The 13,723-nt window shown below is 53.8% G+C and overlaps 1 protein-coding gene across 3 annotated transcripts in view; it reads left to right on the forward strand.

Moving 5' to 3' along the window:
- ZNF362 (zinc finger protein 362) overlaps window positions 1-10,754 on the forward strand; it is a 38,860-nt gene extending 28,106 nt beyond the window's left edge. For 2 of the 3 annotated variants that reach the window (XM_053920630.2, XM_053920633.2), the window contains 3 exons: window positions 5,475-5,553; window positions 5,677-5,835; window positions 8,929-10,754. In XM_053920630.2, the coding sequence (XP_053776605.1) occupies window positions 5,475-5,553; window positions 5,677-5,835; window positions 8,929-9,045 (355 nt within the window). In that variant the 3' untranslated portion in view covers window positions 9,046-10,754. Of the gene's footprint in view, window positions 1-5,474; window positions 5,554-5,676; window positions 5,836-8,122; window positions 8,252-8,928 lie in introns of all 3 variants that reach the window. The other variant, XM_053920632.2, reaches the window with a different exon arrangement.
- Window positions 10,755-13,723: the final 2,969 nt, after the last annotated feature.

Below are 13,723 nucleotides of genomic sequence, written 5' to 3' on the forward strand. Positions count from 1 at the left end.
TTCTCACAGTACTATGTACTAATTACTGTATTACATTCCACTCGAACTACTGTAAACCTACTCCCCCCCCCCCCCCCCCCCCCCCCGCCCCCAGTATTCCTCGTCAGAAAGCTCCCCTGCGCCTGGCTTGGGGCAGGTGTTCGCTTGCACACGAGGTGCCCAGAACGCCTTGCACAGTGTGAACTTGTGTTTCCCGATAAGATGTAACAAATCTGAACAATGCCACGGAGAGGATGGTTAGCTTTCAAGTGATGAGTGAAGAGCCAAGGAAAGTTAACTTTCACTGTCGCTACCCTTGTTTTAGTTACAAATCACAACACGGCTGAAGCCATTCCGTGTAGTGTGCCATTTATTAACTGGGAAATAAAAGATGCACGATAACTAATGAGTCCTTAATAATTGTATTTAAACATTGAACAAATTCCCTTTTGTTGTTTATCTTAAATAAAAAATGGACGTATGGAAAACTAACACTACAAAAGTATTTTATGAACATCCTTTATATAAGTCATTTAATTCTTCCAGTCTTCATGGTCCTTATCCTCATCACTGTTTTAGAGATGAGGAAGCAGACTCAGGGAGGCGGAGTCACTTGCCCAAGGTCGCCCCGCTAAGGGGAGGCAGAAGTGAGATTCGAGCCCAGCCCAGAGCACCGAGGAGCAGCCCATTTCTTGGAGGAAAGAAGGGGCAGGGATGTCAGGCTGCAGAAGCAGCTCACATCGGGGTGGATGCACCAGACACAAGAGCAGAGCGAGTTTTGTGGCCCAGGATGGGGCTGGGGTGGTGGGGCTGGAAGGACAGTTGAGGGGCATGCATTTCAGCTCAGCTTCCCCGTGATACCTATGCCTGGAGTCGGCGCTGAGCTCTCCATCGCCACAGGTGAGGGAGCCAGTGCTGGGTGCTCCCCCATTGGGCAGGTGCCCCACAAAGAGAGGGTTCTGGCATTGGAATTGAAGGTTTGGCCCTGACTTGAAACTCAGGGACTGAAGAACTTTGGGGCCAGTTATGAGTAAGAACAGGCAGCCTGGTCCTTCATTCACCCAGCAGTTGGAGGAAGCCTCTTCTGAGCCAGCCCAGGGCTGGGTGCCATGCACAGGGACAGATCAGCGGTCAGAGGCAGGCTCTGTCCCAGAGGAACGTCCACCACAACCTGAGGGGCTGGTGGATGTGGAAGCTTCTGTGAGAGGGACGTACGTGGTGGAGGTTGGGGAGGATCAGCTGGGTCAGGTATTGAAGGGCCCATAGCCACCCTCCCTAGCGAGAGAGGGGAAGGGTGTTCCTGGCAGGGCTAATAGCATGAGCAAAGGCTCAGAGGCTTGCTGGGGAATGTATCTGCACTTGCTGGGGAGGTTGGTAAGATGCCCCTCTGGGGAGAGCAGGGGCAGAGGGGGAGGCTTTAGAAACTGAGGCCTTGAATGCTGGGGCAAGGGGTTTGGACCCTGTCCTGGAAAGAGGAGAGAGTGGAGGATGGCAGGGAGGGACATGACAAGGCCAGATCCCTGTGCCACTGCTTTGCGGCAGTCAGAGGGGAGAGGGAGAGGCTGGGGATCCAGGCAGGAGGCTGGGCAGCTGGAGCACTTGGGGAGAAGGCCAGACGGGGACTCTCCTGGTCAAGAGGTTCTTGGTTGGGTCCCCAGAGGACCATCAATTGGTTGGTCAACAAACACTTGTGCAGTATACCCGAGGAATGGGTGTTGAATACAGTGAGCATATTACTGTTGTCAGTGACTGACTTCAGAGAAAACACTCCTTTCCCTTCATTCAGTCAATGACTATATGAGGTCTGTCCAGAAGAAGTCCAGCCATTGTTACTATAATGAGAACAGTTTGCACGACATTGATGCAACCTGGCAGCCAAGGAGCATGGACTGGAATGCGCATGTGTGAACAATGATGACTTCACTGTACCAGTTAGTGGGGGCGGTAGACACCGTGGAGTGAGCATGTGTACTGTGTGACCGTCACATTCAAAATGACTGAGTGAGTAGAGCAACGAATCTGCATCAAATTTTGTGCTAAGCTTGAATATTCCTCCATGGAAACTATTCAATGACCCAGAGGCTTTCGGGGACAATGCAATGAATACAACGCAAATAAAAGTGTGGCACAAATGCTTCAAAGATGCTCAAGAATTGTTGAAAGTGACCCACGTTCTGGAAGGCCTGCGACAAGCAGAACACCTGAGAATGTTGAACGTGTGTGGGCTGCAATCAACAAAGATCAGTGACCTACAGTGTAAGAACTAGGGGCTGATGTGGGGATTCCAAAGACTACCATGTACGAGATTTTAACACAGGATCTTGGTGTGAAATGTGTTGTGGCAAAATTCGTTCTGCAGCTTCTGCTACCAGAGCAGAAGGAACATCGTGCTGCAGTTGCTAATGACTTGATTCAAACAGCTACCAGTGAACCAGATTTCCTCCAGAAGGTCATAACCAGAGATGAATCCAGAAACCAAGGCCAAGTCGTCCCAATGGACATCGCCTGGTTCTCTACACCAAAGAAGGGGCGGCAAAGTTGCAGCAAGATCAAGACCGTGTGCACTGTGTTTCTTGTTTGGGAAGGTGGTGTCCATCACGAGTACGCCCCTCCAGGCCAAACAATGAGTAAGGAGCACTACGTCAGCATTCTTCAACAGCTGAGAGGTGCGGTAGGACAAAAACGGCCGCAGCCACGGGCAGCTGGTGACTGGCAGCTTCGTGAGGACAATGTGCCCGCTCACGCATTACGTCTCGTGCAGAGTTTTTTGGTGAAACATCAAATCACCCAGGTGACTCAGCCCCCCTACAGTGCAATACAGCCCAGATTTGGCACCCTGCGACTTCTAGCTTTTCCCAAAACTAAAATCACCTTTGAAAGGGAAGAGATTTCAGACCATCGATGAGATTCAGGAAAATACAACAAGGCAGCTGGTAGCAATTCCAACAAAGGATTTTGCAGAGTGTTTTGAATAGTGGAAGAGATGCTGGGAGAACTGAGAGATCCGTAGGTGCCCACTTGGAAGGGACTGAGGTGTCATTGTCCTATGTACAGTGTTTCTTGTATCTCATATCTTCTTCAATAAATGTCTCTCTTTTTCACAGCGCATGGCTGGATACTTTCTGGACAGACCGCATCTGTTGAATGCTCTCTGCTGAGCCTCTGCCAGGCCCTGGAGTGGGGGTGGTAAAGGGGACTCTTGCTCTCAGGAGGCAACCAAGAAATTGGTGACCGGAAGGTGACAGCCCAGAGGGGTGGGCTATGGGGCCAGGCTAGTTGGTGGGGTCGGGGAAGGCTGCCCCAAATAAAGTGCTTTTATACTGAGAACAGGAGTGTTGGTGTTAGCCAGGTATTAGCTGAGGGGACAGTGTTCCTGGAAGAGGGAACAGTCTGGGTAAAGCACTGGAGGTTGGAGTGCAAGAGAAGCCTGTGGGGCTGAAGCCTTGGGGCAAGGGAGAGGCGAGGACTCTGGGGCAGGTATTGTGGGGTTTAAAGCAAAGTCAGCCCCTGTCCCTTGGTTCCCTCTGCCACCGGACCACTAGCTGAAGGACTCCCACAGCCCTGGAGCAGAGGGAGGGCGGGGTGAAATGGCAGGGACTCTGGCATCAGGGGAGTCAGTCCAGATGACCCTTAAGGTCCTTCCATCGTAGAGACAGAGTGCAGTAGCCTGGGTCAATGTCCCCAAACATGTGACACCCAGAAATGTGCGGGCAGAACCGGGCCAGCCCAGCTCAGCTTGGCCTTGCACCCGACACTGGGCTGTTGCTGCCCTTCAGGTCCCAGTCTAATTGAGAGGACCGGAGGGGCAGCCTCCCCTGCTGAGGATGCAGCCAGGGCACAGGGGTGGCCAGCAGAGGCATGAATGAGACGTGGATGCCAGGTGAGAAGGAGTTCTCTGACCAGGACGTAGGGTGCACAGGAGCACGGGGCTGAGGCCAGACCTCACGGCAAAGGGCCTTGAGTGACTAAGGAGTTTGAACTCCACTGGTGTTGGTAGTGGGCAGTCTGTGTCATGGGCTGATTGACAGCAGAGAAGGTCCCTTATTCAAGCCCATCCAGCACGGGGCCTGGCCAGGGGGGCCTCAGTTTGTTTGATGGGCATTGATGAGCAGAGCAAACCCAGGCAGCAAGGTGGGCCCGGGCTTAGGGGAAGGAGCCAACAGCCGGCAACCTGCGCTGGACTCTCCCTCCACTTAATGCTCATCTGCAAAGTAGGCAAACGAGGTTCAGGCCCAGCCAGCATCTCACTCCCTGCCCAGCTGGCACAGAGGTTTTGCTGGAATGGGTGATTCAAGACAAATCCAGGGTGTTATGAGAAGGCTCGAGTGTGGAGAGCAGGGAGGGCCTCTTGTCCGTGTGTGCCGAGCTCTTGATCCCCACGGACAGACGCACCTCATCCCATCCACCTCCCTGCTCACCTGGCTGAACTTGAACTGAAAACACAGCCATCAGCCTTCAAGTCACCGCCCAAAGTCACCTTCTCGATGAGGCCCACCCTGGCTACCGTATATAAAACCACACCCCTTCCCTCCCTGGCATTCATGGTCCCCTCACCTTGTTCTCACTGTGCTTCTTTCTTCCCACATGTGACTTACGTTGTGCTGATTTCTCTATAAGGCAATGGGTTTGTCTGTTTTGTTCACTGAGACATTCCAAGTACGTTAGCATGGCGCCTGCCACTCGAGTACCTGATGTTAAACGAATGGGTAATAATAGTACGCGTGTTTATGGAGTGCTCACTTGTGGCAGATACCTGGCTAAGCCCCCATATGTCTTCTCCCATCCATCTTCACAAGGCCCAGTAAGGGAGGGGCTGTATTTTATATCAGGTAAGGAAACTGAGACTCAGTGATCTGCCCAAGGTCACCCAGCTAGTAAATAGGGGAGCCAGGATGAGAACCCAGGAATGGGGGGGAGAGGAAGGACACAGAGGGGCCGAGCTTTAGGGCCACCCTGTCCTGCATTCTCAGTAGCTGGGGTGATCACATAGCCATATGGACATGTGCCTGACATGGGGAGGGATCAGGAAATAGAAATTGGGGGCCAGTCAGAGGGAGACGTCTCCTTTTTCTGGGGGAAAGAGGCTGCTGGGCAGGGACAGTCCTGGCAAAGCTGAGTCTCTGCCCGTTTCAGTGGGTGGTCTGCGGGTGGGTTTGTAAGAAGAGGGCAGGCTGCAGTCAAAGCAAGCTCTCTGTGGTTAGCTGGAGGTCTGGGCCAGGTCTCTGAGTGGGTGCTGGTCGAAGGTCGGGCCAGCAGGGACCTTGGGGAGCAGGGAGGCTTTAGTCACAGACAGGCAGTGGGAGGCGAGAGAAAGGAGAGGGGTGGCCTTTGGAGGCTCCAGTTCTCTCTTGGGGCTCACCTGGGGAGAGTGTATGCAGTGGAGCCTGGGAGGCTTGGGGCCTAGAGGTGTGGTGCAAACCAGCCAGGGCTTGGGGGCTGGAGCTGGCCTAGGGGTGTCTGTCAGGGACCTCATCTCATTGGGCTGCCCATTGCAGAATCCACACAGGCGACAGACCCTACAAGTGCCCGCATCCTGGCTGTGAAAAGGCTTTCACTCAGCTCTCCAACCTCCAGGTGAGTGGCCCCCTGCCTCCCGCCCACCATGTGCAACAGCTGCCTTCCCAAAACGGGAGCATAGGAAGGGGGTAGGGCTGGGGGCAGCCTGCTGGCTCCTGACTCTGTCCTATGCACCTACAGTCTCACCAGCGTCAGCACAACAAGGACAAGCCCTACAAGTGTCCCAACTGCTACCGCGCCTACTCGGACTCCGCCTCCCTGCAGATCCACCTGTCAGCCCACGCCATCAAACACGCCAAGGCCTACTGCTGCAGCATGTGCGGGCGGGCCTACACCTCGGTGAGTGCCTGGGCATCTGGGCGGCCTCTCTCTCCCTGGGCCTCAGCTTCCTCCGCCGCCTCCCCCCCAGATCTGTACTGACTCCATTTTCCAGACAAGAAAACAGGCCCAGAGAGGGGAAGTGACTCCTTCAGATCACAGTGAGTGGTGGAGCCAGGGTTGCTGCTTCCCAGTTCTCTTTCAGGCTGCCCCAGGCCAAGCTCTGAGCCTGCCGCAGCCTTTAGGGTTCCGAGGCATGGTCCCCTCCAGGCCCTGGAATGCTCCAGGCAGTGGAGGAGGGCTTGGTATCCTGCTTTCCAGAGTCGGGGAGGGAGAAAGGCCTTCCTCCTCTGGGGAAGCTGCAGCCCCACTCTTGGCCACCAGGTGGCACAGTGACTTTGCCCAGAGCCACCCTCAGGTCTCAGGAAAGGTCTGTCCAGTGCTAGAAAGGTCATTGCATCCAGCCCCCTGTCCCTGGGTTTGAATTCTCTAAACAAGGGCCTTTCAGAACTCAGGAGAGGAGGTCCAGGTGCATCACTCGTGTGTGTGCTTCTGGCTAATCAAATACTCTGGGTAACAGATAGAGATCACTGAGCCTCTGTTTCCTCATCTGTCAGCGGAGGAGGTGACAGTTCTTAACTCGCAGGACTGTTGGCGGGCAGAGTTGGTGCCTAGGCCACCTTGGCTGACATGTTTATCCACTCAGTGTTTACTGAACGCTCGTGCCAGCACTTGGGAACCAGGATGAACCAGACAGACAGATTCTTCACCCCCAGGGAGGTTAGAGGCATATTAAACAAGTAACCACGCAAATAAGTATGTGATGGCAAACTGTGGTAATTGCTCCAAGCAGGGTTTCCCAACCTCGCTCTTGTTGGCATTTGGGCAGGTGCCAGTTTCCTGGGGGGGCTGTCCTGTGCATTATAGCACCATTTTTGATCTCTGCCCACTGGCAGCCCCCTCCCCAAGTTGTGACAACCAAGATGCTTCCAGACTTTGACAGATGTCTGCGGGTCGGGGAGCAAAGTCACCCCTGATGGTGAGCCGCTGCTATGAAGGAAAATGGGTTTTGGAAGACAGCAGCAGGGAGGACACAATGGAGCTGGGAAAGAGAGATGGGTCCCGGTAGGCTGTCTGAGGAAGTGACATTTAGACGAAGCCTTGAAGGACAGTGGGCCAGGTGAGGAAGAGGAGGAGGGGAGAAACATTTTCAAGCAGGGGAACAGCAAGTGCAAACCCTGAGATAGAACAAACTCCGTGTCTTCCAGGAACTGAAAAAAGTTAGGTCTCATGGGGGCTGTGGGGCCTGTGAGGGGGGTGGGAAGCCATTGGGAGGGGACTGTCTGGGAGGGTATTTTTGAGTGATCACTGTGGCTGGGGGGGGGGGGTGCAAGGATTGCTGGCACGGTTCCCAGCAGAGCACATGTCGGCGGCCAGCCAGGGCTGCAGCTTGCTGAGTGCTGAGTACGTGGCGTTCATCCTTTGCTGGAGTTCAAAAGGCAGAGGAGAGTTGAGAGACTGCAAGGACAGAACCTGCAGAGACCAGGGCCCTAAGGATCTAAGTGGGGGCCCCAGAAACCTAGGAGCCCCAGTCGTCTGACCTTCAGTCAGGCCCAGCCCCAAGCTCTTGACCACCCCCTACACCCCCATGCTTCGAGGAGGGGCCGTGTCGCTCACAGCTGTGGTTCTCAGAGGGGATCTGTCTGAACTCGGGGGGCAAAGTGGGTCAGCACTCGCTGGCCTGAGGCCCCACCCTGACCTGGGCCTGAATGGACTTGATAGAGCACGAAGAGTTACCTTAAAAAAAAAAATTTTAGTGCAGTGGTTTTTAAGCCAGTGTAATATGTAAAAGAACATTTCAGAGAGTGAACCCTCACATTCCCATCAGCCCCAAACCATCAACCAATCCTGCTTCATCCCTGTTTCTGTTTTCTGAAGTAAAACCAGCATCATATTGCTGCACCTGAAAATTTTCACATAGTGTCTCTAAATGTAAGTCCTCTTTAAAACACATCCACGATACTTTTATAATAGCATAAAATAATTCACTCGAAGTCCTTAATCTCACCATACATCCCAGTCGGCATTCACATTTCGTTTGTCCCATGAATGCCATAGCTTTATTTACTTACAATTTTATTAGTTAGTCAAGATCTAAATAAGATTTCTGCGTTGCGCTGGGTCATTGTATCTTTTAATCTATGGGCACCCCCCACCCCGCCTTTTTTTTTTCTGTGCAATTTACTCATAAAGAACAGTTCCGTAGTGTGGATTTTGCTGATTGCTTCCCTCTGATGTTGTTTGATAGCATGTGGCCACCACATTTGAGGGCTTCCTCTGCTGGATTCTGAGCAGATTGAGGCATGAGGCCAAGGAGTGGCAGGTGGGAACCAGAGCACCACCCTGCAGCCTAGTGTGAGGGCCTGTGGGCCTGCAGGTGAGCCTTGGGTCACCTTGCCCACCCACTCTTGGGTGCCTCAGGTCAGATTTAGCAGAGCCTGTGGGGGGCACTAAAAGGAACAAGCTGAGCATGCCCAGTTTATGCTTCCCAAGTCACCAATCAGATCAGGCCCCACTTCTCCCCCAGGGAGGATAGAGTGTGGGGGTGCAGAGGCTGGGGTTCCTCATCTCTTACTGCATACTAAGAGCTTTATCCACATCACCCTAGCAACACTTAGAGATTGTTTCTGCCCCATTCCTGCTTGCAGAGGAGGAAACTGAGGCTTGGAGGGGTGAGATGACTTGTCCAGAACTAGGCTCAAACCCAGGCCTGCCACTCCACCTTCACTGGGAGCACCGGCCAGCCAGTAAACGGCAGCTGGCCCTAGGGTGTTCCAGGTGGGCACAGCTGAGGGGTGAGCCTGATGCCTGCTGGCCTGACAGCCAACATGCCATGAGCTAGGACCCTGGTCGGTGAGCCAGCCCCCACGCCTGCCATGCAGCATCCCTAGAACCCATGCAGATGCTCATCTGTCCCGCACGGCTGGGGCTGCTCACCACTAGCTGGCCCACCTGCCAAGGAGCCCTTCAGTGGCCACTTGGGGGAACTGCAACCTCTTCTGCCTCCCTTGCCAGCTGTTGGTTTTATGTTCTGAATCTCACCCCCGCCCACAGGAGACCTACCTGATGAAGCACATGTCCAAACACACGGTGGTGGAGCACCTGGTGAGCCATCACTCGCCCCAGAGGACGGAGTCCCCCGGCATCCCGGTGCGAATTTCCCTCATCTGAGCCGACCCAGGCGCCGCCCTGCCCACTGGCAGACACAGACCCAGGCAGCACCAGGCCCTGCCCACTGGCAGACACAGACCCAGGCAGCATCAGGCCCCGCCCCCCTCCAGGGCCCTCCAGGAACAGCGAGCTCTCTCATGACCTTCCTGACCTTCCAGAAAGCCTGGGCCGCAGAAGCCCTGCCGGTCTAGCTCCGGGGGTGGCCAGGCCAACTGCAAGATTCTGGACTGTTTGGTGGCATCCAAAGACAATCTCAGAGCACTTTGAACCTCTCTGTTGGGTTTTCTTTTTCTCCCCCACCCTTCACTTGCTTCACTGTTTTATTTTTTTTTTAAGTTTGTTTTGGAAATAACAAAAAAGATATTTATTGGCCAAGAAGTTGGTGCTGCTACGACCGAGAAATGAAAAGAGTCGGACAGATGGACACAGAGAACCAGAGGGCAGCGTGGGAACTCCTCTTGCCATGGCCTTAGGTCTGGAGGGAAGGCTCGGGCCTGGGTTTCTGGACTGCAAAGGGGGCCCCTAGTGGGAGGGGCAGGAGGCAGCTAGAGTGAGCCACTCGCCCTGGGTGCCCAGCTCGAGCCCTGAGCTGCTGCACCCTGGGCAACACTGACCAGAGGGAGGCAGCAGCTACCCAGGCTTCAGGAGGCGAAATGAGAGAGGGGTCGCCGGGATATCCGAAGGACCAAAGGGTGCAGCATTGGGCTGGGCTGGGCGCTAGCCCAGGGAAATGGGGTGGGGGCGGGCTGGGTAAGACCTGGCCCTTCCGCTGCCCTTCAGACCACCCCAGTCTACCTCGGTGCTGGCCAGGAAACCTATTGGCTACCTCTCCTGCCGTCCCAGACTGTGGGCCGGGGGATGGGGAGGGAGTGGGTCTGGGACTAGGACCCCCTCCATAATTTCCTCCAGATGGGGCACTTCCCAGGGAGGGGTTATTTGTCTTCCCTGCCATGGAGGGGGAACCCCAGCCCAGGAGCTAGGCCCCTGGGCAGGGAAGGGATCCTCAGACAGGAGGGTCCCCAGGAGCAGCCCCTGCCCTCAGCCCCCACAGACACACCCCAATCTGAAAGCCATGCGTGTCCGTGTATATAGGAACTATGTACAGAGCCCGGAGAAGCCCCCTCCATCCCCCGGGAAAAAAAAAAAAAAAGAAAACTAGACAGAAACTCATCTATATATTCTGTATCTGGAGTTCCGTTTTGAATATTAACTGTGTTATTTTTATACACTTTTTAAGCCTTAACTCACCATTGATTTACCAGTTTAACGTTTCCTGGGGTTTCTTTTCCCATGGGGTTCTCTGCCCCCACCCCCAGCCCTTTGTTTGACTTGCGTCGTCTGATACTCAGTATTGTAGCTTTTGTCCGCATGTTACTACCCTGTAAATACGCTGTTACACACACTGTTAACACCCTTTGCTTTTTCTACGGGACCTCCAGGCCACCGTGTTTAGAACTAGTTACCTTATTAAAAAAGAGAAAACAGTCTGTTGGCTTCTCAGTCTGCATCTTGGTGGCAGGGAGGTGAGTGCAGGCGCCCCTCAACGCTTCAGGAAAGAAGTTTGCATTATATTTAAGAAAAGGGTTGGGGAGTAAAAAAAATCAGAATGTGGGGGGAAACACTAAAGGGGGCAAGACGCAAAGGAATTCCGAACCCTCTGCTCTTTGTATTTCTCTGTTGTGAAGAATAAACTGTACCTGCACCCGGGTGGCGGTGGTGTGTGGCGTGCTCTGTGCGAGGGTGGGGCTGGGGGGCGCCTTTCCACTGCTCCTCTCCCCTCCCCCGCCCCCAGACTCAGGGGGGCAAATGGCAGCTCACTGTGGGCTGGTCTCACTCCAGCTGCTGAGCTGAGTGCCTGGTGCTCTCATAGCCCCCTTAGAAGTGGGCAGCAAACCAAGAGAGGTATTTTGCTGAAGATTATGCTGCAGTTAAGGGACATAAATTTAACCCAGGTTTGCCTGATTTGGAAGCCTTTTTAGACATGTGGGATCCACCAGTGGGGATCACTGCCCCCTGTCCCAGAAGGGCAGCTGCATCCCATTGCCCTGCCCCTGTTTGGGGGAACATCATGGTGCCCTGATTTTCGAAGGTATTCCTGTGATTGAGGGACCAGGAATCCCCTTTGCATGTGTTTGCCCCACAGAGGTTAATGTTTTGATTGCTTAGGAGAGAGATGCAGGAATTAATTCGCTCGAAGTTCATCAAGGCTGGCCTTGTGCTAGGCATTATGGAAGAGTTAGAAGTGACTCAGCCATGAGTCAGTATGGGCTCACCATCGGGAACTCACTCCTCCCAGTCCTGGAAGTTCTTGTGTGTGAGAGACAACGTGGCCACAAGGTGTAAAAAGTCCAATGCAAATGAGGATTTATTGGCCTGATGACATTGCGGGATCAGGTCAGCTTCAGGGCTCAATGACGTGTGTTTCCACTTGGCTTTGTCCCCAGTCAGCTTTACTGTCAGGCTTCTGTGGAATCGGCAGCTCCAGCCTCACAGCCCCCAGGTTCCCAGCAGTCAAGCCTCTGTCTCTCCCAGAAGTCCCAGCAGAAGCCCAATTGGGTCTTCCTGGTTTGCACGGGGTTAGGTACCATCCCTGAAGCTGTCACTGTGACCAGAATGCCTGTCCTTGATCAGCCTAGGCCTAGCACCCGTGCTCTGCACCTGGAGCCGAGGGTGAAACACGCATCTGAAGACCGTCTCCCCAGGAGGAAACCAGAATGTTTTCGTCGGAAGGGGCCATGGATGAGCAGCCAAGAACATGTTTGAAGTACTCTCACCTTTCTCTCTGAAATTGACCTCCCACAGCCTGCTCTGTGGTGAAGGGGTGGGCCCTGGCCATCTTGCCACATGACTCTACCCCAGGCACAGCTGATGGGCCAGGGGTGGCCACCTGACTCAGCAACTTGATTCCTAGACCAGCGGTCTCAGTGATGCCAGTGGTGTGGACAGTTAAGTCCTCACTTAACATCGTGATAGGTTCCGTGACTTTACGTGAAACAACATATAACAAAACCAACTTTATTATAGACCAACTGATAGAAAAATGAGTTTAGTTCATTGTGCATTCTCATCAGCATTACATGGAGACGACATGGACTGAAACATCGTTTAAAGGTCTGCTGTGCTGGCTGTCCTGGCCCGGGGAGTGGGCTGTGCACACCTCCTCTAAACTCTGCGTTTCGTGAGAGTCGTAAATCAGCCACGGTGGGATTTGCGTGCTGGAGTAAATCCCCCCAGACTGGGGCTTGCTTTTTCCTCCCAGAGCCAGTTGCTAAACATTTACCAGCACACCACTGGCTGACTCTTGGATCAGATGCTCCATTCCATGAATTAAGAACAAGTTAGGAGACGGTGGGCACCTGCGTGGGCAAACCCTGTGGACTAGGGGTTGGGTGGCTGTGTGGGGCCAGATGTAGGCAGGAGGGCACAGCAGGCAGAACGCAACAGTGATGGCCAGGGGACACCAAGAGCCAGTGGCACCTCAGCTCCCAGCTTTCAGTCTCTACCTTCTGGCCAGGTTTAATTTCCTCCTTGTTCTCACATCAGTGAATTTAGTTGCTAGTGGTATAACCTTGGGCAGGTACTTAATCCCTCTGTGCTGATTTTCTCATACTTAAAATGAGGGATGTAATAGTAACCAGTTTATAGGGAGGATGTGAGGATTCAATGAATCAATACATGTCTAATGCTTAGAACTGTGCCGCGAACTTAGTAAGTATTCAATAAATGCAGTTGTGATTGTTATTATTTGAAGTAGCCCTGGTGGATCCATGTCTCTTCTGACCAATGAACCGGCAGCTGAAGATGGGAATTTCTGGGGGCAGCATCTGAGCCGGCCCAGCAGGGTGCGGCAGCGGGGACAGGTGAAGACTTCACAGGTAGCAGTGACACTCCCAGGGCAATTGAGAGTCTGTCACATGCTCTCCTGGAAGCTCTCAGGAGCTCCCCTTGTCCCCGAGGGCACAGCATATGTGTTGATGGCCAGAGAAGTAGCTGCAGAAGGAACTTTAGTCCTTTGTTATTCCCGCTTCAGCCCTGTCCCCTCTACTGTCCCCAACCACACCCTAGGCCTCGGCAGAAGGAGCGAGCTGTTCCCAAGAAGTTGTCCCCTGTTCCTCCCTGTAGCTTCCTTGCCCTCTCCCCCTCCTGAGGGAGGTCTTCATCTGCAGCATGGGGCCGCCTGAGCCTGGGGCCTTAGAAATCCCTGATCATGCCATCATTTTTGCTTTAAAACATAAAATGGCTCTTCTTTGGTGAATTCTTTGGACTCCATGAACCTGTTGGAGAAGGGGCAGGCTGGGAGAGGGAGAAGAAAAGTTGTTTCCTGGAGCACCACAACCCCTGCAGGCGGGGCGCCTGGCACCCCCACTTCACAGTGTGAGGAAACAGACCCACAACGGTAGGGAATCTGCCCATAGGCACACGCAGTTAGAAGGGCAGCTGATTCCCATCCAGGCCTTACCTGTGCGTGCTCAGGTCTCTGGTGCCCCAGGGTCATGTGTGTGACCCTTAGTGGACGTCCTAGGGTAAGGTGGGGGCATGGTCCCAGAGGAAGAGATGTGCCAGATCAGTCATCAAGCAGTAACCTGTTCTCGGGCACATTTGGCTTGTTCTCATCTCTCACCCAGCGGTCAAAAGGCCTTCTGGGTTCTGCTTCTCTAGTTTAGGTAGGAGGCACTAG

The sequence above is a fragment of the Desmodus rotundus genome, chromosome 3 (genome assembly GCF_022682495.2).
Source record: "Desmodus rotundus isolate HL8 chromosome 3, HLdesRot8A.1, whole genome shotgun sequence".
Taxonomy (NCBI): Eukaryota; Metazoa; Chordata; class Mammalia; order Chiroptera; family Phyllostomidae; genus Desmodus; species Desmodus rotundus.